Raw genomic sequence first — 24,674 nt, 5'->3', positions numbered from 1 at the left:
TTGATGGTAATAGTGATGTCAAAGACAAATAACTGGATTAGTGTATTCAGTTAAATAAAACCGAGTCTGATTAATTTAGTTCTTATGACGACCTCCGTGGTCGAGTGGCGCACGCACCGGTTTCAAGGTGTCGCTAGCTCTGAGGTCCCGGGTTCGATCCCCGGTCGGGTCAATGTAAAAATTCACATTTCTACATTGTCTCGGGTCTGGGTGTTTGTGGTACCTTCATTGTATCTGAATTCCATAACACAAGTGCTTCAGCAACTTACTTTGGGTTCAGAACAATGTATGTGATGTTGTCCGCATTTATTTATACTTATTTATAAAAAAAGAAAAAAAAAAAGTTCTAAATGTAACAATTACATGTTCTCTTGCTTTTAATCCGATAACAGAAATGAGGGACTCACCAGACAGTGAAGATGAAACTACAACTGTACCACCTCGACGTAATTCATCTTCAGAATCAAGTTATGATGAAGAAGAAATCGAAAAAGATGAAGTTAAGCAAGAATCTACGGAAACGGACGATAAAAAAGTGGAAACTCTGGTTCAAGCAGGTATAAACATTCTTCTGTTTGCATTTTGCGTGCTATAAATTATATTATCGAAATACTTATATTTTTTTACACGCGTTTGTCTTAGGCAAGTAAATTTACTTCTTGCATTGCAATGCCTTTCACATATCTACATTTAAATCACTTGCAAAAAGACGCAGTATTCTAACAAGCGTTACGGTCCCCACCGTGATCATAGTGTGGTGATCTACTTATTGGAAAACTGCCGCATTCGAGAACATTTCATTATATCTGGTATTTGCTTTTTTAGTCAACTTTAGACAAAAAAGATATAGAATTTATTAATGTTCTAAAAAATTTGATAACATCATTATGGCTATTTCTACCTTTGCAATTGTAACTTTTTACGAAAAAACTTTCGTTATATGTGTTTATTTGTTAAATAATGTACTGAGGAGGTTCTATCATATAAATATCAAAAAGTACGCATACGGTTTAGTTTTTTTTTTATTTCATGACACTGACTGATCAAATAAGACGTCTTGAATTGTGTGTTGAATTAATATTATTAATTGAATATATTGCACCGTATACATATTTTTATAATTAATTACAGTTAAAACTGAGGAAGACGAAATGTCGTCGATATATGCTCAGCCACAACCACGGAGGAAAAGATTTATACCAAAATATGATGTTGAAGGCGTATATACAGTTATACTTAGTGAAGAAACTCAAACATTGATAGAAGCTGCAATAGGGGTCAACTTAAATGCTCAATTTCCATGGATCTATGTAAGTAAGGCCAAGATTAATGAGTCCATAGAATTAGAAGGTGAAGCATCCGAATTTTATCCTTTAAGAGAAAAAATACAACAATACACCGAAGACGACATTTTGATGGGCTACATTGTAGATGAATCAAAAGATGTAGCTCAATTCTATATTTGCCTTACAACTGAAAGCAGAGATCATTGCAAACAACAATCGGATAGATTCATTAAAAGGCAACAGAAAAAGTTAGAAAAAGCAGTTCAAAAAAAACCTCGTCCATGGGTTTGCTTAGGAAGCGACGCTGAAATAATGGAATTACGGCCTATCAACACTAGAACTCTTATGGAACTGGAGATTAAGGCTAAATTTCCTACGGAGTATCAACCGGAAATGTTTCATGTAAGAGATACTAACTCGGTACGAGATGGTTACATTGAACTGAAACCATACAGGCAAAAGTTTAATAATGTTTTCCGACGAAGAGTTGATGCTGCATGCCAAATAGCACCTGGTGTAGTTGATCGTTCTGCTCAAACGCAATTGAAATATCCTAAAAATATGTGGACCCAATCCATTGCAGACGCTTTAGGGCAAATGGGTGATATGGATGCAGGTGGTGATGTTGGGGCGCACCCACATGATCCCTTATTAGATGATGATGATGACGACGATGTGAGTTCAGACGAAGACGAAAAAACAAAGAAGCACCCAATTGATGACGTAGCGATGGCTAATTATAGAGAAGCTTATAGACGTTTGCGTAGACCCTCGTACATAAAAAAGGTTAACGGCTTCTTATCAACAAAAACCGAACAAATGGAGTCAATTATAGAACTGAATACAGTAATGGACATGTATTGCAATGATTATCCCAACCTTGTCACTCAGAAACATGTTGGCACTCTGGGTACCATGACATTCGAAGAGTATGTCTGTTTTACAGACGTCAGAGCAAAAGATAAATATGTTTCCTCCGCGGTATTTCATCCAATGTGGTCCGGGATCGTTGCCATTTCGTATGCTGATGGTTCACCAACTGTTATGAAAACTTTGACTACTCGTGCCGATCCGATTCAGAGGGCTGTCTATGGGCTAAACCCTGTAATGATATGGAGCCATATTGACAGCTTGATTCCAAAATTGTACTTAGAATCTCCTCGTGAGGTGAAGGTACTTTCATTTTGTCCTTTTGACGAAAATATTCTTGTAGGTGGTTTAGTGAATGGACAAATAGTAATTTGGGATATAACAAATAAATTAGAAAATGTCGAAAAAATTGAAGTACTAACTGAAACAAGGGAAAAATATCGAATCGCTATGAATGCTCATATGACTTGGATGAAAACTGTTCAAGATAGAGCTGTTGTAAACGCTACAGCTCTAAGCAATTTAATGACCAGTCATTACGGGCCCGTTACTGCCATTAAATGGGTTTCACCTAATTTATTGATTACACCTACTGGTAAAACGGTAAAAACAGAACATAACAAAAAATCATTAGTATTTATGAGCGGATCTGAAGATGGAACTATTTTGATTTGGAATTTGTCTGCCGACAATGTCACTTTTGTCGATGGTAAAAAAATAAAGAAATCGAAAAGAGTTCCAAGGAGACCTTCTGGTCTACTAGTTGACGTATCACCGCTTAAGATATTGGATCGTATATTACAGCCCACCTATAAGGTTATATTAGGTATTGCAGGTCAACCAGAGACTCTGCAACTGCAAACTCTTGATTTGGTTCCACCGGTGATTAAATATACTTATATTCCAAAATATAACTCCACGGGTAGAAAATATTTTTATTGTGAAATTTTACCAGATGACGAGCGTGTACCCTTCCCTACGGTATATTGTGGCTCCCAACACGGAGAACTTAGACGTGTATCTTGGGAAGGACACGAGTTTAACACTGGAGAAATTGTAAACTCTGAATATTGCGATATCAAATTTACTTGTTGCATACATGATGGTATTGTTTCATGTACTCAGAAAAACCCACTAATGAAATCTATAACATTGACAGTCGGTGGAAAAATATTTGCCATATGGTCAGATAAACTGAATGGACGTCCAGTTATATGGAAAAAAAGGCCCTATCGCTTGACTGATGGAGCATGGTCTCTATATAAGCCTAGTTTACTTTTTATTACGAATTCCGAAGGCGATCTAGAAACTTGGGATCTGCTCTTGAGAAGTGATAAACCAATATCTGTACAAACTCTATCAGGTACAATGCTTACAGGGGTCAGTCTGCATACCTTACCTTTAACTAAAAATATTATCGGAGTTAGTGATGTTAATGGATCATTTAGAGTGTTTTTGAGTCCACCAATATTTATGTTATCCAATGTTAGCTATGAAAAACGCATGAAAGCAATGATTGGGAGAGAATTGAAAGTAATGCATTCTTTTATTACTTGGCAAGATAACTTTATGAAAAATAATCCTCACATCTTATTAGAAATAAAACGAAAGGAAGGCGCACTTTTAGCTGAAAAAGAAGAAGAAAAGCGTCGCCAAAGAGAAGAAATAGAAAAGAAGAATGATGAAGAAGCCGAAGCTAGGAGATTGGAAAGGATGAAAATTGTCGGTCCAGAAGAAAGGTGGCAAAAAATTATACAAAAACTAATTGAAAGAACAATTGCAGTAAAGAAAAGAATCAATAGAGCTTTATTAATAGAACATGAGAAACCACTGCGAGAATTAGAAACACAACGCTTAGAGAAAGAAAGAAGAATGTTGGAAATAATGAAGAATCAAAAAGTTATTTTTAACGACACTGTTGCAATACTATTTCCTGAAGCGATAAAAAAACCTCCCAAAGTTAAGAAAAGTTTGCTTTCGGATGACAGAGATTCAGTCAAAAAAGAATATTTGGAAGATTATAACTATTTGAGAAAGTCCTCTATAGAAACTGTACTTCAAAATCCGTTCAAGGTCGTGTTCTCTTGGGATACCACGGTTGCGGAAGGTAAAGACAGACGCGCAGCTTTGAATTCGCAAGAAGAGTATTTGAAAATGCATAAATATAGACTTGAAGAAGAAGGTCGAGATTCAAACTCGGGATCACCACCTCCAAAACAACCTAGAGTGTCTGATTTGGATGACTTTGATGATGATAGCGAAAAAGGGGCACTTTTAAGATAGATTAAAACTTGGATAGACTACTTTAAATTTATACTTGTATTATTTTTATTATGACTGTACTTCTTAATAATTAAAATATCTGTATTTGAATTTATTAAAAATGTACAGCTATACAAGTTCTTACTTATATGAGTAAGAATGAAGTTGGTACATAACAGTTTAAAAATCGTTGGGGAGACATCAATTTCATAACAACTATCATTGGAATACAGGTTACGAGTACATACGAGCTGGTCTGAATGTTAAAGAGAAAATAAGTTCTTATATTATTTTCCCATTTGTAGTAATCTGTTGAATTGTATCGTTTAATACTTATATAATGTATTATTGTGTTATTATTTTTCAATAAAAATGTGTTATTGGAGTGTATCGATTTTTTTATATCTTTATTAGTCACCTTACACTGTACGGCAGCTGTTGCAATTTCTTATTTGGTGGCTGTTGGCTAACGCATAATAATATATATTTATAATAAGAATACATGTCTCAATCATGAAAAGCTGCTAAACTGTGATCATTAGAAATTGAAGTCAATACTGTTAAGTATGCTTTTTCCACGAGAATAATTAACAACGGCTTTCGAATGTAATAAAGAAAAACAAATCAGAAAAAGAGTGAGAGCTTTTTAATATATTTTTTTTGTAAATTACGTTGAAAATTTAACAATTAATAAACAGTTTCTATTTCAATTCTGCGCTGCGTAATAACATGACATGTTTATTAAAATTCATCATTCTATTTTGCGCTTAATGTAACTAAATTAACGTTAATTAATATTTACTAGTCAGCAAGCAATTAGCCGAGCTTGGTGCTAGTCATAATTTTTCATGAGGTAGCCCTATTAAATTAGTTTCACTCCCAACATTATCAACATTTTATGAGCACTTGTTATTCTTTCATGCATAATCCCTCCAGAGGAGTTATATAACACTTAAATGATACAGTGATATACTCACGCGCATTTATCGGATCAGCCGACTAGTTTTGGTCCTAACCAGAGTTTACAACTAGTTTTAGTTATATTAACTACTAGCTTTTCGCCCGCGGCTTCGCCCGCGTTGAGGTCGGTTAAATCGCGTTTCCAAGACAACTTTTCAAAACTCCGGGATAAAACTATCCTATGTTCTTTCTCAAGGTCAACTCTATCTATGTCCCAAATTTCATTAAAATCCGTTCAGTGGTTTAGACGTGAAAGCGTAACAGACAGACAGACAGAGTTATATATATATGTATATAATATTATAAATCATAGTAGGGATGATAAATACTCGTGAGTAAACCGTTGTGTCGGTCAAGTATGATTCAGTCTTTTGTAAGTTACTATAAAAGATTTAGGTGAAGCTCAAAATTGGTTATTGATGTACAGTTGTAAGAAATCAAGAATGATCATTGCATAGGGATTAACAATAGTAGGTATCTTTAGTGGGTCACTGGTGCTTCAATTATTCCCAATGAAGAAAGAAAGAAAGAAAATATATTTATTTGTGCTAAAAAAGTGGTTAAAAAATGGTTAAAAAGTGGTGGCTTATTAAAAAATGGTTTTATTAAATAATAATTCGATATTTAGAAAAAACGGCTTTGAGTACTTACAATCTTTACAAATCACAAAAAGCCAGTTTTTTTTTTAAATCGTGCGTTTGAAATTAATTTTATAACTAAGCGCTAAAACAGGGTGCAGATAGTAAAAGATAACAATGGAATAATTAATTTTATGTATATTGTGATAGAGTTCATTTGCCGACGAGAGCATTCAACCTTAATGCAGTCGGGAGCTCTGAGTCGTTAGGTTTGATGATGATAGTTAAAAAGAACAAGTTGAAGTAATTGCTCTCTTGGTGTGTTGGAATTGGAAAAACTCTTGTAGAAGCGAATTTATATATAATAAGTATAAAAGATAAAATTGTTTTTAGTGTCATTTGCATGGACAACCTTAGGATAATAAGGGGATGTGCCAAATTCGTACTGGATATAGCCACAGGCATGCTTTTCGGTTTTTTATTCTAACTGACTAGATAAGAAGTCAGTCGCTACTACGGCATCATAATATGAGATAACTAAACTTACTGTATTTCGATGGTTATTTTTTTACTAACTTGTTTGTTTTGGAAATGGAAATCCGAAATAGAAAAACCAAAATAGACTATTCTCCGAAAAACCCTACATCTTTTACACTGGTTTGGAAATTGATATCTGGCATTTAACTTAGTTGCCTGTTCCCAGGAAAGTTATTATTTATGAGTCACGTTTCCACGTTCCATTTAATATTCATCGCAGGCAATCGAGTTTTAAGATTTTTCGATAAATCGTAATTTCCTTTTTGCTACAAAAGTAAAAAGTCTTGTGGCTTTTTAATCGGAGGAATTAGAAAAGAGTTTGGTTTATTAGTGTTTTTTTTTGTACACTTATATCTATTGTAAAGTAAAAAGGTTTTATTCTATAAATTCGTCACCTGATTGTCAGGATCATTAGCATTTATAGACAATGCTCTATATAATTATAATGACGACTGAAAAGCAAGGGAAAATCTATGGATTTCTTTGATCAAAGCAGTGGCTTACACAATGGTAACCGCTCGTCCTGACTAAATATTCCAGTCTCGTACATTATTGTACTATGGGATTAACATGAGAGAAATTTCGAGCTGATTCGATTTATCGTATGAAGTATTTTCGGTGTTCTTCATTCTGCATATATTTCTAAATGAGTATTATTAAATTTCGCATTATAATTTTAACACATACTGTATGTTAAGTATAATTGAATCTACTCGCTATATAACAGTCGAAACAGCTGTTAGTAACTGCAGTACTTACAACATTCAGCTCCTCCATATCTTCACAGTTAAACGATGTTCTGCATAGTTTGCGCTTCATAAGTGCTGGGCTGTGGAGCCTTTGTCCAAGAATTACTTAATGAAGATTCCTGGCTTCACAAGCATCTGTAAAGATTAAATATCATATGAATATAACCAGAACTGAATACAGGTTACTTTGATTTTCAATGTTGTTGTCATCGAAATTTGACCCTGAAAAAAGGAGGTTACAACTTTACAAGTATGACCAAAGGGGAAGAGGTGAAAAATGCACTTCTAGTCCCTGGGTTTCGGAGATAGTGATATTCAATAAGAATCTTTGAGTATTTCTTAATTTTACTTTGTATATTGATCTTTTCCTCCAACAAGAACGCGCAGCACGTTTATTCCATTTATAACATTTATAAATTTTTTTTTTTTTTGTTATAGTTTTTATCTACGCTTGCTGGTGGATAAATTGCCTTGCACTAACATATGTTTTCTCTATAAGTGAATTTGTAATTCTTTTGAGAAATAAAATATCTTTAACCGTATAACCTTTTATCTTGTTAACGTATAAAATTCAGTACTAAGAATAGAACGTTCGAATTCATTTTAGGAATTTGTTGGCGTATTTGCCATTCCTGTGACCGAAGTATAACGGTAAACGGAAAATGAAAAGGAACCGCATTTTAATATCCGAATTCCATGCAGATTCATTTAATTTACTTCAATCGTGAACCGCCGCAATCTGCGGACTCAGCATATTTTCATCGAAGAAGTAGGTAACCACATTACTTCAATTAATATTTTTCAAACAGAAAGTTTTCATTTATAAAATGCAGAATGCGGATATAAGTTTAAATGTTTATTATCTTTATTTAAAATTAATTCACTTAGTTTAGCATTTACCAATTATGCCTAGATTTTGTTCAGGGGAAAATATTTGTCTGTAATACATTACTCACACGTATTTCATTTTCATTGTAAGGTATCGTTCAAAGGGGATTTAAGAAGCAATATTACACATTCTGATTTAAACATTTAGGTACACAAAGAGTAGAGAGGTAAATATGATACTAAATATTAAATTATTATAGATAGACTAGATGTATGAATATAGTATGGGACAAAGTGATCTGGAGTATGGTCATGGAACAATTAGTCCATCAAAACAAAAATAAAGGGTAAAATGTTATAGTTTCAAAGAAAAAAAAAACAATCATGATCCCGGACACCCGAAACCAAAAATCGTTAAATTAAATTTTCAAATATAGATTGTTTATCTTCGCAATATTACAACACAGTATTGGAAAACATTATTTATTCCGCGCAATACACAAAGATAAATTATTTAAAATGAAATAAGAAGGAGATTCAACAATAATACCGGCAGCAGTTGCAGCAAAATTGAAATTCCAATTTCATTACAATGCGAAAAACAGTTCTCGTAACGCCGTAAATAGGAATATTGAATGAGTAATGGCAATTTACGAGTTAAAGAAAGAATGGACTTGAATGGATTATTATTTGAAGTGGGTAGGTACTGCATATACATGTATATCTACCTACTTATGTACAACGTAATAAGCGTTGTTTTTTTAAGCAATGATGAATTTTGGCGCACAAATGAGGTTTTAGTTTTTGCAGAGGTGCCTAATCATGATCGTTGGTTCCTATCATTTTGAAATTTTACAGTCATATTCTAAATATATTATTCGTAATTTTGAGAAGGCGAGATGGGACCAATCATAAACGTCAAAGAGACAAGGATCGGAAGCACATTTAGTTCTTATTATCACGACTCACGATGACAGGTTATACATTTACTTTAAGTAGTCTCAATGGCAATCTCATTTAGGCGGTTAGCGAAAGTTAGTTATTTCACAAGATTTCATGTTTACTGATACATGAAGGCAATAGATAATCTTCTTCTTCTAATATATAAAATTCCCGTGTCACGATGTTAGTTACCGTACTCCTCCGAAACGTTTCAACCGATTCTTATGAAATTTTGTATACTTATTGGATAGGTCTGAGAATAGAACAACATCTATTTTTCTATAAGTGTTAAGGGTTGCTCACACTAAAAAAATATATTTTATTTTTCCTACGAAATATTTTGTTTTTATTTTTATTATAACGTGGCATTAAAAAATACATACAACTAGAAATAATTTATTAGGCAAAACAACGTTTGCTGGGTCAGCTAGTATTTCATATGATTTCAGGAAACAAAAACCGTCGTAAACAAATTTCCATATACGTAATACCTGTTAAGCTTTCTGTCAGTTGGCCGTCACTCTTGGGGTTACAACAATTTATCATAATCAAGCGTGAGGGATTTACACCTGAAACCTTTCGAATAAATGAATGTTATTTCCATTGCATTCTGTTGTTACTTTTTAGGATAGTAACCATATTTTCTATCACTATTGAATTGGCAGTGAAAGTTACATCATTACTTTTACAGATAAGACGCGAACATTTGGAATGAGGAGTCTTATATGCAAGTGTCTTATTAAATATTAACATGAAATGTATAGCAACTAGTCAATCTAAACAGACAGAACTTATCTGTCTCAAAGGAGCGCTTATTCAAACATTTTAACAATTGCCAGTATTCAAAGAACCCAGCTGTAGTTAAAATATGTATTTATTTTTATTGAAATATCAACACGATGAAAGAAAACACATAAAACCTTATTTATCTTTATTTCGCTCTAAGAGTTTTATTTTAATCAAGAAAAAATAATCTAATGTCAAATAAGAAACCGCCAAATATAATCAGCGTGTTTTTTGAAGACACGAAATTCTTAAATTAGCATTTCATTTCACATTTCAAACGAACGTCCATTCTAAAAGCTAAAAGAAAAAAAATGTCTACTTTGTGAATTAGTTAGAACTTTAGAAGTAAAAAAAGACAAAGAGACACCTCAGGCAACTATTTTAATTTTATGAATCTATTTCAGATCTTCTATTAAAAGGTCCACTGATTTTATTATAGCTGGAGACAGGTATCACATTCAAGAGCGTACTTTTTATAACCATTTTATGGCAACACTAAACCGATTTTCTAGGAGACTCAACTACTAACGATTCCAATTAATTACCATGTTTAGCAATCTTCTATTAAACAAGACATTTTTTTTAATGAAAATGTTGTCAAGATCAATAATTCTAAAAAAATGTTTTTGGTTTCGTCATGGCCGAAAACAATCCATGGAAAATTGGTTGATAAAAACAAGATAAGACATAAAAATAAATGAAAAAGAATGCGAAGGTATTTTGAGGAACGCTATTTTGGGAAACCTTCGTTTTCTCAAATAGAAAATAGATATTTTTTATTCCAACAATGGAAATTTAAATGGAAAACCCCTACATTCGTCCCTCAAGCATTTTTTCGGATAAATCTGTAGGATTGAGTACTCCATTTGAATATATATGTATAGCATGGAGGTCGCAGACGACAGGCAATCAGTGACCGGTTTTCGTCGAAAATAGACTAAAGCCCTATTAATAAATTGCTCTCGTTTTTGAGATCGATTCTATTTGAAGCCTTTGAGTGCTGTGATTCGATCTTGATTAAATTTTTGACGTCAAATCATGATGATCTTTTGCGTTCGTATTTTATTTCTAAGAGATCTCGTCTATCTTTGAGATATTTCAATTAAATCTAACCGAAATTGTGCATCGATGATTATAAAATTACAGTAAAAACGATAAACAAAAGTCAACCGAAAACCATTTGAAATAAAGACGTCTTCGATATTATGATGTGGCAATAAATGTGTTCTCGCAATGAAAGTTGAAACATTATAATATATATGGGAAGGTGGGGTAAGACGGGGTAGCGAGGTAAGATGGGGACCCTCCAAAAATATATAATACAGTATTAATTGAAAAGTTATTTTGACGCCATCTAGTCGTATTTATCAGTACTTGTTAGAGTCGCAAAAAGTTTGTTCGAAGGAGCGCACGATTCTTCATGGTAAGTACATTTTTAAAATTTGAAGTGGTTTTATCTAATTATTGAAGCATATAAAGTGCATGACTGTTATAATGTATGATAAACATAATGTGTGACATATTTTTTTTGTTAATTTGTATTTATTTTACTATTGTAAACTCATTAATTCATGCCGGTTTCTTTTGATTTATAACCTCTAAAAATTCAATACAACTTTTAAGTCCAGTTTGGGAAAGATGGGACACTTATGTGGGGCAAGACGGGGTAGGTACCCGATCTTATCCGCTGAGTTGTTATTCAGTTTGTATTGAGATTGCATTCAACATTAACTATTTTTTTATAGTACAGTTCCAAAAACAGTAATGTTGTCATTTCCTGATGCTTAAATGGCTACACCGCCGTAAATCATTTAGCAAACTCTCCACCTCCACCAACTGCTTCAACCTCATGTCTCAAGCAGGCAACAGTAAATGATTATATAGATAATGATGCATTCCATCTGGTTAGCCCGAAAAAGTTAATGCCTTATTCGCGATTCGCCGAAAAAAGACCAAGACAAGTTCGAAGAAGGGGAAAAGCAGCTATTATTACTGCTTTTCTATATAAAAAAGAATGAGAGGAAAACTAAAATAGGTAGAAACTAAAACCACATGTAACAAACAAAAAGTAAATGACAAAAATAACAATAAAGAGAACTTGAAAAACCGAAAAAGCGAAAAGGCACAGAAGAAGAAGATACAGAATGTCTATACTGTCGCGGCTTGTATTCCGATTATCATACTTGTATCACTTATCGTACTTGAGGCAAGTGAGCGCATTGTGTCTGTGCAGGAGTGGAAGACAGCGATGACGAAGCTGAACATATCTGCCCGGTTTGTGAAGATGACGGCGCTTAAATAGTCTATACCCCATCTTACCCCAGGGGTATACCCCATCTTACCCTATAGGTGGGGTAAGATGGGGTGATTCAGTTATTTTTTAAAAGTTTATATTTTTATGAGAAGAACTTATTTTTTTTTGTTTTGACTGATTGTTATTAAAAGAAGAAAGACTGATTATTTAATTAATAAAAGTTCCTACGTTGTGCAATTAAAAAAGATGGGTTTTATTTATGAAATACCTTAAGGTCCCCGTCTTACCCCACCTTCCCCTATATAATGTTGGACAATATTCACACAACGCCATCTAGTCTCAAATTAAGCAGAGCTTGTGTATGAGTACTAGACAACTGATAAACATACTTATATACATAGTTCTAAATACATACATATTATAGATAAATTACACCCAGACACAGAACAAATGATCGTGCTCATCACACAAACATTTGTCCTGGGTGGGAATCGAACCCACGACCTCCGGTATAGCAGTCAGGGTCACTAACCACTAGACCAGCAGGCCAGTCATATCATTCCCGCAGCGTTAAGGAGCAAACTCAAAACTATATTTTTTCTTTTTGAGCAAAATTGGAAAAATGTGGGAAGTGGAAAACTTTCTCCTGAAATATAACCAACTACGGATGAACTTGTATTTTGTACTTTTTCTCGAAAATAAAGATATCCGCAGACGTAGTTATGAAAGAAGCTGGTTGACTATTGGCACCCAATGTATAGCACGTGCCCCACATTGGGTGCCTTTAGTTTTTTTTGTCGTGTCTTCAACCTTCTGCCAAGTTTCGCATATAAATTGAAGAAAACTCATTTAAGGATAAGTGCCTAAATATGTGTCAATCTCACTGATGTTGTTTTAGTTACCTGTTACGTCCCTTAATTGACAGCGGGCATTTCACAATTACAGAATTATAAATATTCCTATTAAGCCGAACCAACTGTTATTCTAGTTACTTAAAAAAATCTTCATACGTTTAGTTTAGAAACTAAATTTTCATATTCACAAAATGTTATCTATTCCACCGCGTACTCCAGTGAAATGAGTAACGTTTAACTTTTAATCTTAATACGTCATAACGATATCCTAAAAGCAATTACTTTTGAGACCTGAAAGTCAAGTGAACAAGTTCAACTTTAATTATAATTATTTAAATTGAAATCGACGCTACCAAAAGAAGCTGTAAACGTAACGTATATTAAAGGCAGAGGCTTTGTTCGTGTTCCTTGAATCTGTTATTCAACGTAGAAACGTAACGTTGATTGTGATTCGACTACGTAAGTAATTGTATTTTATATTTAGGCCGCAGCCTCCTATAAGCGCTTTACGTCGCCTACAAGTCACGTTGTACGCAGCGTCACGCTGAACGCCGTGTTACGCTGTGCATAATCTCATAGCCTTATAAACACTATAGATCAGCTAAAGCGTCACGTTGTGCTCTGCGTCATGATGCTTACTATAGGGAGTACTTGACTGTGAAGCTGTGACAGTCTAGAGATAAATTCAAGACTGGCAACTCAAAGATCTCATGTTCGATCCAAAGACATGCACCAATATTTCAATGTTGTGTGCGTTTCATTCGAATGTAGTGTGCATTTTAGGGATGAATCACAGTATTCATGTTTACGCAGCCACATAAATGTCACAGTTTACGTGTTTCAGAAGGCTCGTAAATGTGGGTCTTTGATCTCTCTCTATTTGTGTCGGATTGCCGTGCCCTCGGGTTATGAGACTAAGGGATCAGAGATTCGAGTGTGAGTGTGTTGCATCGCATACACTTCTGCACTATAAGATGGCCCTGGTGTTATCCGACACTTCCTACTGTGGCCAAAAATTAGTCAAAACATTATTATTATCAACTCGTAAGTACCGTGACGCGTCGTACATCCTGACGCTGTTCGCCGCGTATAACGTTTGCAGAACAATACGGCCAAAGTAACTGTATTTTATATTTACGCCCATTCTAAAGGTTCGGTAGTGAGATGGTTGGAAGCTCATAAATGTTTCAAACGAGCGACCAATAAAGGTGAGAGGCAAAGAGGATACTGCTGTGGGAATCTTCAGTCTAAATTTCCTTTTATACGCCCTCAGAAGCAATACCCTTAGTAACATTTGAGAACAAAAAGATTAAAGAACCTAATTTCTAATGTTAAACAGATTAAGATTAAAGAAATATAAAAGAGGTTACTATAAATAAGATGCAAATACATATTTTTTATTGTTGTAGTTATAATATATGGTTTTACTACCAAGCAAGCATTGTATTTTGGTGTTACGTCAAATCATGAGTGTATTTTATGTTTTTGCAGCAATAAAACTTTTTTTTTACCAATTTGTATGTTCTCATTTTACATTACACATAATAACTGCAACTGCCAATTTGTGTTGAATGACAAACTGCGACCAATTAGCGAAACATGTTAAATGTAGCTGTAAGCTGTTAAAATACCCCTTCAGCGTTAATTAACGCGGCTGTTAGGAGACCAATTTGTAAAGTGGAAGTTTATGCGCTGGCCGACAAAAAGTAGTAAAAGGAACCCATTTAGGTATTTTGTTGGATGGTGGTACTAAAACGACGATACTGTTAGTTAAACTTAATTTAGTAAGTAATTTAATTCTGTTAGTTTATCGTGACGACTTTTTTACACATTTTTTATATTATGTTACCAAACACTTAAAATTAACCGCTGCATCGACAGACACGTGAAAGTTACAGCACCCTTCCATTTTTGACGGGGGATAAAGGATACAAATTTAAATTTATACTTACCTATACCATAGCTATAAATGACCAATTTTAATAATAGTAAATACCTACTAACCAAGCAATATATAACGGAATCTATACATATAATAAAATTGTAGAAAAGTGAAAACTGTACATTGAATATTTTTTAAAAAGAATAATTGCCGGGTGGTCTACGAACGATTCCGATGCCGAAAATATGATTTTTAGAATTTTTGTCTGTTTGTCTGTTTGTCTGTTTGTCTGTTTGTCTGTATGTATGTCCGGAAAGATCTCGGAAAGTACTGGATAGATTTGAATCAAATTTTCAGAGAATATCAACAAGAGGTCCGGTCAACATACTTTTTACTTATTATCCTGCTTTTCGTTACAGGGGGTGAGCAGGAGCCTTTTATATCTATAAACAAATATCAAATTATCTCATAAACTACTGAATATATTTCGTTCAAATTTTGCATGAACTTTATCGTACACATGATACAACAAATATACAAAAACCATAACGCTACTATGCAGGGGGGATGAGCAGTAAAGTTTTAAATTTTTGGGCTTACCCGTAACATCGTGTAATACAATTATGAGGTGTTTTTTCACCCCATTAAGTAGTAGGCAGCACGGTCATCAATTACACAAAAAAACATCACGCTATTCTTAAGACTTTTGGCAGAGCAATAATAGGATTTTTCGAAAATAAATCATTTTCACAAAATTAGTCATTTTATTCTCTTTCAAGTCTGATATAGGCCTACCGCGACTATTTCACAAGTAAAATAAAAGAAACATAAACTAATGCGTTTTTTTTAAGCAATTTTTGAAACATTCTTGAAAGAAAGGGACTTAAATTATTTTTATTTTTATTGATGCACTAAAATTACTCAAGTTCAAATGTATATGTATATGTTTTTAGCTCGGTAATGTTGGCGAAGCTTCTTCAAGATCAAAACATTCGTAGTGCCACTCAACCCAAAGTTGCATGTAGTTCACATTGATCTCGTCTATAATTATGCATAACAAAAAATTACTGAATGACACAGTTAATTATTACCTTGGTTCATCTGTAACAACTAGCAACAATTTTTCGGTCTTAAATTTTCAACTTTACATAGGCCAAAAGTATTTCGGATAAAAAAGCCCAGAAAACTTGCATAAAAACTGCATTATAGCTATGCAATGTGAGAGATCTATAAGAAAAAAGCTATCAATTAATAGACATTATGTATCTATTGCTAGAATAATGTTTACTGATACCGGGGATTTTTCAATATTTTAACGATTTGATCGGTCTACATTCGCCATTATAGAGACCGCACACGTGGTCCTTCCAAAATTCCTTTAACAATTTATTGTATTCTTTGTACTTATTTAAAATTTTCTTCTTTCGTAGCCTGGTAAAAACAGGGGAAGGAACGAGACTGAATAAGTCTCTGAGATCCCTAAGCCGACGTGGATTAGGAACATATTTTTGGAAATTTCCCCAATAAGGCTGATAATAGCGTGTAGCTATCAGCACTTACATCCGTCATACAATGTCTGGAAAATTCAATTAGGTAGGTATTATACTTCAATGATCGTCAGGTATGTTAACGAATACATAATTTTTCTTTGTAAATTGGTACAGTAAATAGAACTCATGCACCTGAAGTCACTTTTATGTTCATATTTTGATTTGTCGTAACATCACAAATTACACATATCCTATACCTACTTTAGATTTTTGTCATTGTCAATTTAAAAAAAGGGGTGACCCGTGACTGAAATTTTTTTACTATCACAAAAGTGATCAAAACACCAGGGGGCCAAGATAACACGTTTATCAACTTTTTTATTTTGGAAATATTCCAAATATTTGTGAGGAAGATCAGTTTTAATATTAAGAGGATAATCAAACATAACGTGTTTCAGGAAACCGTTTATCTGGGTGCAATTTTGCAAAATCTTATATCTTATGACACTATGTAAAATCCACAGTTACCGAGCCCGACTCTCACTTCACCACCTCCGTCCACAAAAATAATTTGACATCTTCTTTATACCGTCAGAAAACATCGTGTGTGAAAATAACAACTGTCTGGCTATCATTGTTCCTGAGAAACAGCCAGGTGACAGACAGACAAACGGACACTGGGGCCTCAGTAATATGGTTCTGGTTTATCTGGTTTACCCACCCAATTAGTAAATGGAAAATTTCGAAAGTAAAACATTTTTAGCAGAAGTGCTAAGACTGAGTTATACCTTCTGTTATTTTTTCCTACTTGCACCCATCTTCCTCCATTTTTAAACGGCTCGATTTGTCAAACATGTCTAAACGAACACTCGCACATAATTCACGTTTAAATTAAAATATTTCAATTCGTTCGGAAGCTATGATGTCACAGACAGACAGGCAGGCAGATATGTCAAAGTTATAAACCCCTCTTTTTGGGATTAAATAAGAAAAAGTCATTAAAACAGCTGTGAAATATTTGACACCAGGATAGTATCGTAAACGATGAAATGTGTTTGATTCAAACATTTGATAGTTTTTGGGCGGCTTAAGATTCATTATAATTTAGAAATTAAAAAGGAAGCTTAAAATATAAAAAAAAGTGTTTCATTTTCAATATTGCATTACATTTTTGCTATGATCGTTATTATTAAACTTCATAGTTTTTCACATCTTGAGAATCACGCAGACAAAGTCGCGGGCAACAGCTAGTACCTATCTAAAAGGAATGTTCTATTCAGCATCGAAGTCGTTAGTTAAATCAGGAACAGTTGAATACAATTCACGTAAGGCTTCAGACCTCGTGCGTTGTGGTAGAAGCAAGTACTGTGCAATCAATTATTCTATTCAACATCCATTTCCTAGAATCTATACAACATTGAGATCGTTCTGTAAGTTTCGCAGAGCAAGGATACTTTAGATGTGCTGTTGAGAGGGATTTTTGTCTTATTTGTTCATTGGTTCCTGTAATTGTGATGTGAATTTGTTTATATAATTTTGAAGAATGAAATTTTTGAATTGATGGATGATGGATGATGCTATTCGAAGTCTAAAACAAACCAAGACGTGTTATTGCCTGTATATGAGGCTTTAACACAATAATAATTTGAAACACTAATTAGTCGCACTCGAAGTCAAAATTGTAAACATATCACTGAATCACATAATTAATTTGTGTTTGCCTATCAAATTGTTCACGTAAATTACTTCAATCTAAATATGCTACAGTTAGGTTCAGGTTCAAGTCGGTATTCATTTCAATATTAAATATTATTTTGGTCATAAAAAATAAATAAGGAATATGCGATTCAGAAATTCATTTTCAGTTTTGCTATTAGTGAATGTTTTTGCCTTTGTTTCGAACCTGCCGTACCTTTATAAATACGTGCTATTGAAAAGTAAAATGAAAGGAAATGCTGAATCACGGTACTGAACGAGTTTTACGTCGAAATGTTTTGTACCATATTTAATATCTGAAGTCTGAACGGTGAGGAAAATTAATGATGAGATTTATTAAAATGTCTATAGGTACCTTGTCACCAAAAAATAAATATTTTGTGAAATCAAGGAACATTGTTGTGATTAGTAGTTACATTTCGACACTACGTATCCAGCATTTATTAATCAATCGATGAGTTTGGTAATGATGATTGATTTAAGTATTTAAGCATTGTGTCATCTCTTTTACTCTCTTTCCTGTTTTACTAATATTAGGTTCAAAGATGCTTTATTTCTCAAAAGAACATAGTTCACTGGATGAGATACAAAGGTGATAAAACAATAGCTAGAATCCAATGTGTGCTGCTTAATATTAAGAAAAATCGTAATGCTTAACTCATACATTCATAAAAGTTTACATTTAACCAGTAGATATTACTATTTTATACAAAACTAAATAAATCATTCCGGTATTCGACATCTATAAAAGAAAATTATCATTTCCAGTTATAATTCTTTTTAATTTGCTTTTGAATGCATTGAATGAACTGGTTTCTTTAATTTCGTTAGGTAGCCGATTGTATAGTTGCACTCCCTCATACTCAATATTTTTCTTACCATATTCTGTTCTAGCTTTACTTAAGCATAATTTATTTTTATTTCTTAAACTGTACTTAGATTACAAAAGAATCAAGATTTCATGGTGTCAATGTTAAAAATGCCCAAAATAAAGAAACAAACATAAAACAAATGCGTACAATAAGTCAAAATAATTAAAAATTTAATTAAAAACATGACTAAGTCGTAAAAAGTTCGGGGCAATGTCAATAGCAATTATGAAACAACATTGAAACACTGAAAGCTGAAACAAGAAAACATTTTGTTTTAATAACCTTGTCTCAATTAGCCGTGAGCAAAAAATTCGAACTTAAATACATTATTATTAAAAATAAGGGCGAAATTATACTTATTCATTTGCCTTTGTGGAAAACGTGTTTTTTTCTAAGAAAAATGAAGCAAGTTTTAGCAACCAATTTATGTATCGTCAATTATCATGGTCTCTCGCAGCTGGTAAATACTATGAATATTGCTACATCAGAATTTAATATTATTATCAGTTTAAAATATATTCTCTTTTCAAAATCATTTCGCTATTTCTTTTTTCAAAAATACATTTATACAAACATTCAAATGTTCTTAGTGGGGATCAAACCTGGTACAGGTCCCGCGCCAGTGGGATTAGCGTGATGCTCTATACTTGAAGAGAACGGTTCCTTGGTCCTTAGCGATACCTGACATATACCTAAATTAGAAATTCAAATATAGCACTTATCCAAAGTAGCCTAAGTAACATTTTGATTGACAGCTTATGATTATAATTTCAGGACCTAAAGCCAGCCCATTGCTAAAGTCAATTTCAAATAACCGAATAAACCAATTACGGTCTTTGTGTGTACCCTTCGAAATTAATATCAACCGCGTTTGAGTACTAAGTGCTGAATCAATTTTCGCAGCTATTAACAAACGTATGAAATAACTTTCGAAGCGTAGTAGAGGGAAGTGCTTTAGTACTGTATACGTGAAGCTGACACATTTGCTGTCAGATTCTGTTAAAAGTAGTAAAATAGAAGGTTTCGGACAAATAGGCTTATTAACTCATTGCTTGGGTTGAGCATATAACCGTAATAACCATCGCTTCGCCTCGATAATTACTTTTAGTATTTGATGTTATTATACCTATAGCGGCAGAAATACATCATCTGTGAAAATTGCAGCAGTCTATTAGATCTATCACTGTTCATGACGTACAGTCTGGTAACGGTCGAAATATTAGGGTTCGACGAAATAAGAAAATAATGTCTAGAGGGTACTTATAAAACTCTTACTTCTTTAATATACACAACTAGGTAGATAGTCCGCGCATAATAGTTCCACGCGTGTAGCCAGTTAGCCAGCCACTTCCTTTGATTCTCTGTTTAATGGAATAATACCATTCTATCTATAATATAGCTTACTAATTGAAACTGATTCAGCGTATTTACCTGCGTATGGTATTATATTCTCATATTGCAAGCGCTTACGCTGTGGTGTATGATTAATTAATAACCTGCCCAATAAATGAGGCAGTAATGAGGGCTATTAATTAATAAAGGAGGATAAGTAAATGGAGTATGACGTGTTTTCTGTAAGGCAATGTGTATGAACTTTTTATTTTTAAAGAAAACAGCTTCTGCTTGAAGCAATTTAATTCTTGTTTCTAGGGGGTGTCACATAAGTTTAAGTCGCGTACACAAAAACACCCAGAGTCGGGATAGCATTTGTTGCTCATGAAATGCTTTAATACTTGGGGATCGAACACGCTAAACTAAATTCTTTTTAAGTGTTCTCAACTAGGATTCATTAAAATACCTGTTCCCGTTTTATATCAACAAGAGACCTTGGTTTTTCTCCGTAACCCTGATCAGTTTTCTATTATCTGGATATTATAAAGGCACAGTCTCTTTTATGAAGGAAATGTTTTATCCAAGAAATAATTAGAACAAAATGGTACTGCGAAGAAGTGTAAGTAAGCGTAGTATAAACTAGAACAGACTGGACCAAAGGTCTTAGTCAGTTGGTTATCATACGAAAAACATCGAGAGAAAGATTCAAGGTAAACTATGATTAAGCGAAAAGCATGCATTAAAAGACCAACAGTTTTGTAAAAATGTTCAATTTATTTAGATAAACTTTATTTTCAGTACATTTTGTTTTAGCTACAAAAAAAATGGTGATATTAAAAAAGTTCACTGACTAGCTATCCCGTGTTAGTGTGATCTATGACGAGTTCATGAGACGGACGGATGGACAGGCAGCAGAACTTTAGTAATAGGGTTCCGCTTTTAACTTTTGGCTATGGAACGGTATATAGATGAATAAATACCAACCATTTTACAACCAAGAAATAGCTTTACGTTTCGTAAAACAACAAAAGCATTTTCTACGGATTAATAAAGCACGTTTTCATCCTTAAATGGTTAATATCGCTCCATTAAGCAATACAAATTAGTACAAATTACCAGCGATCTAAGTAATGAGTTATAACAGAAATACATTGTAAGCTAAGTATTGAAATATCTTAGTCCCTAACGACGTCCCAAGAGTAATCACGAGTTTATTTATTCATAGCCAGGATTACACGAGCTAATTGGATCAATTATGGTAATCTGTAGACCTGACTTAAAGTATCTTGTCATTTACTTTAGAACTTAATCATCGTGACGGCCTTGTCTTCTATGGATAGATTTGATACCGGAGGTGCTGATTGATCCAAACACTGGCAAATAGATCGTTGACTTTTGCAATGTTATGTGTAGGTACTTTCTGTCTTATTCTAACATCATATTTTGATAGTAACTATCGTGAGAATGATTCATTAACGGTTTACTCACGCGTATTTATCGGGGTAGCCCGACTGGTTTCTGAACCAACCGGAGTCCTTAATCATGAGCAGACGCGGTAGGATCGCGAGTCGAACTGTTTGACTCGCGATCCCGCCGCGATCCCGCCGCGTACCCCAGCTTCCCTGATAAATACGCGTGAATAAACCGTTACATCATTTAATATTCTGACATCACCATTAAAAGGAAACTGGATTCAAAATAGTTTAATCTGAAATCGTCAACTGGCAGGGAACTATGGTGGTGATCAATGCTCAAACCTTTACTACATGGGATTATGCCCAGCCGTGGAACGTTTATAGGCTGGTATTACTTCCGAACTTAACCTAGTTTTTACTGACAGGGCTGTAATCCATTCAAACTAAGTGGCAATTTAGAGCTACGCCCCAATTTGCCTGCGCACTTGGCAACCGCTTGTGAAAGACGCAAGTTAATGTAAACTTTTCGACCATATGTGTAGCAGCCGGATTGCATAATCCGCGGTATTACATTACGGCTAGCCGTTATGAAAAACATGGCCGTTTTGAAATGCGACGGTTCAACGAACTAATGATCGTTCTGATCACACAAACATAACATAACCTGAGGTCCAAAAGTCCACTCAGAATGGAAAGGAATGGAGAATTCCTTCCTAAACTTGGGCCAATCGACCAGGTTACCAGTGCCACAAACTCATAGGAGTATATAGATTATAAAGATTTTTAAAATCATTCTAAACATTACTGTATGAATATGGGCTATATTAATATTCTTAGCGAACAATCTTAACAGAGCATTACAGCTTAAGCTCTCTAACCCATTCCACTTGAATGGCTCAAGATCTTACTCGAACCACAGACGTGCACACAATACAGTTTAGACTAAAGTAAATACTAAACTTAGTTAAACATTTACATATTAACATGAAACTTATGTATTTTAGTTGCTGACAGTCCTGTGGTAAGCGCGTTTGGTAATGAACATTATTGCTCTGAAAGGCTTTCAGTGTGCATATACAAGACAGTAAATTAGAATTGATTAACTATCGAAGTGAACTTTGTTACATTGAACATAAGAGTTATTTATTGGAAATCAAACTAACCCAATAAATGCAAATTTAATCCGTAGGTACCTCTTCATGAAAGAAACGAAAATATTGGCTAAAACATTCGTTTTCCGTATTTCCGAGCCGTTTTTTCAGCTGAAATCGCAGAAAGTAGTGGATTTATAAATTACTTATTTTTACAGAATTGTGAAACATAAAATATGTACTGTTTTTCCAGCTAAATATAATTAGAGGCTCACAATTCTTTACTAAACTTATACCAGAGATAGCGATTGGTCAATAAATGAAATTGTTTGTTCAAAACTAGTGAGATTTTCTGCGTAACATCAACAGATTCAAACAAGAAGTGGTATTTAATTAACTGGTTAGTATGCTCTGATTGGTTCGTAGGTTAATCATCTAACTGTCTGCATGAACGAGCACAGCAGATTCAATTACAAAGAATAAATATGTCGCAGATAAGAATTAAAATGATGCATTTTATTCTTAGTTTTAGTTATTTCTAAGAAAACAAAATAAAATATATTTATTCAACTCAACTTATTCTATATATATTCTAGTAAATGCACATCGTTTGGAAAGTATTTGGAATCATTTAATTATTCAATACCAATGTTATTGACCTCACTTTTAATAAGACGTGCTGGCTGATTAAATGCAATGCAAGAGCGAAACAAAAAAACATAATTTTATAAAACAAAGAAGACTAAATCGAAGCAACGCATGATAGCGCATCTGATGACCATATAATCACAACGTCATCTGATCATATGGTGAATAGTCAACAAAATAAAAACATAAAGAACAAAGCAAAATAGATAACGACTAATAAAGAATCTCAACATGCCCATATATTTATTCAGCCACTACCTAAAGGCTCTCATATGTGCTCCATGTTAATTGACACCCCATTATCGCTACTCGATATAGTGCCAATACGGTAATGGTAAACGAAATAAGTGCTAATGGCCTAAAATGGGGCGAAGTTTTCAAAGAGCTGTGATGTTATAGCTATTACTAAATGTGATGAGGGTAGGGTATTGTTGAGAGATATGTAGTTATAGATACATTTGCCATTATTAAATGATGTAACGGTTTACTCACGTGTATTTATCGGGGTAGCCCGACTAGTTTCGGACCCAACCGGAGTCCTTAATCATGAGAGGACGCGGCGGGATCATTTAATAATGAATCATTCTCACGACAGTTACTATCAAAATACATTTGCCATGTTTCTCAGAGGATAATAAGTTAAAAATAAAATAAAAAATACGATGTCTACAGGCTAAAAACGACGGTGTGACATCGATTTTAGATTAATATTTTTTTGTCGGATTTTTGAGTAGTTAAAAAGCTCTTGCTTGATTTTTGTTTATTACCGTTAAAGCAGTAAAAGAAATAAATAGTTAAAAAAAATGTTGTTGGTTTACCAGGCTATTCTGACGATTCATGGGATATAGCATAGTGTCAGACGGACAGACTCCGGAGCCTTAGTAAAATTATTCGGTTTTCGTCCTTTGGGTGTGGAACTCGAAATACGCGAAACGAATCATGTTTATTACGTTAAATTGAGCTTGATAACATCATATTCTTATTTTATAAAGTTTCTTCGAAAGAGGCTTCGACGAAGAAACCTTCTTGCTTAGCATAAATTAATGAATTCACGCTCTTCAGCTACAATTTACAAGGAAGAGGGTTAAGCGTGGCCGATTGTGACTAGAATTCACTTCCTAAAAAAGATTGAGTGAGATCGTGACTTTGCATAAAAAGAAACTGTGAGATACCTAGCAAAAGTACAACGAGAGCAAGAACAGGCAAAATTCTACAAGGAGTTGTTATGCGATTCATGGTATGAAATATTAATTTTACTTAAGAAAAGCTGTATATTTTGCTACAGAACTTGCTAAAAACGTAAAAGCCCAATACAACCACGG

The 24,674-nt window shown here is 33.8% G+C and overlaps 2 protein-coding genes across 2 annotated transcripts in view; one reads left to right on the top strand and one right to left on the bottom strand.

Annotated features, from left to right (window-relative positions):
- The window catches only part of LOC113500597, a 46,546-nt gene that overhangs the window by 10,240 nt on the left and 11,632 nt on the right, over positions 1-24,674 (bottom strand). The window contains exon 2 of the mRNA XM_026881451.1: positions 7,253-7,377. Coding sequence (XP_026737252.1) covers positions 7,253-7,312 — 60 coding nt within the window. The 5' untranslated portion in view covers positions 7,313-7,377. The remainder of the gene's footprint in view (positions 1-7,252; positions 7,378-24,674) is intronic.
- On the top strand, positions 1,017-4,804 carry LOC113500596 (WD repeat-containing protein 63). The gene has a single exon (XM_026881450.1). It carries the CDS (start codon positions 1,152-1,154, stop codon positions 4,437-4,439), a length of 3,288 nt encoding a protein of 1,095 aa, XP_026737251.1. The 5' UTR covers positions 1,017-1,151; the 3' UTR covers positions 4,440-4,804.

Source organism: Trichoplusia ni, chromosome 14, assembly GCF_003590095.1.
Source record: "Trichoplusia ni isolate ovarian cell line Hi5 chromosome 14, tn1, whole genome shotgun sequence".
Classification (NCBI taxonomy): Eukaryota; Metazoa; Arthropoda; class Insecta; order Lepidoptera; family Noctuidae; genus Trichoplusia; species Trichoplusia ni.
Note: the sequence above shows the minus strand (reverse complement) of the source record. Positions and strands in the feature narration are given on the sequence as shown.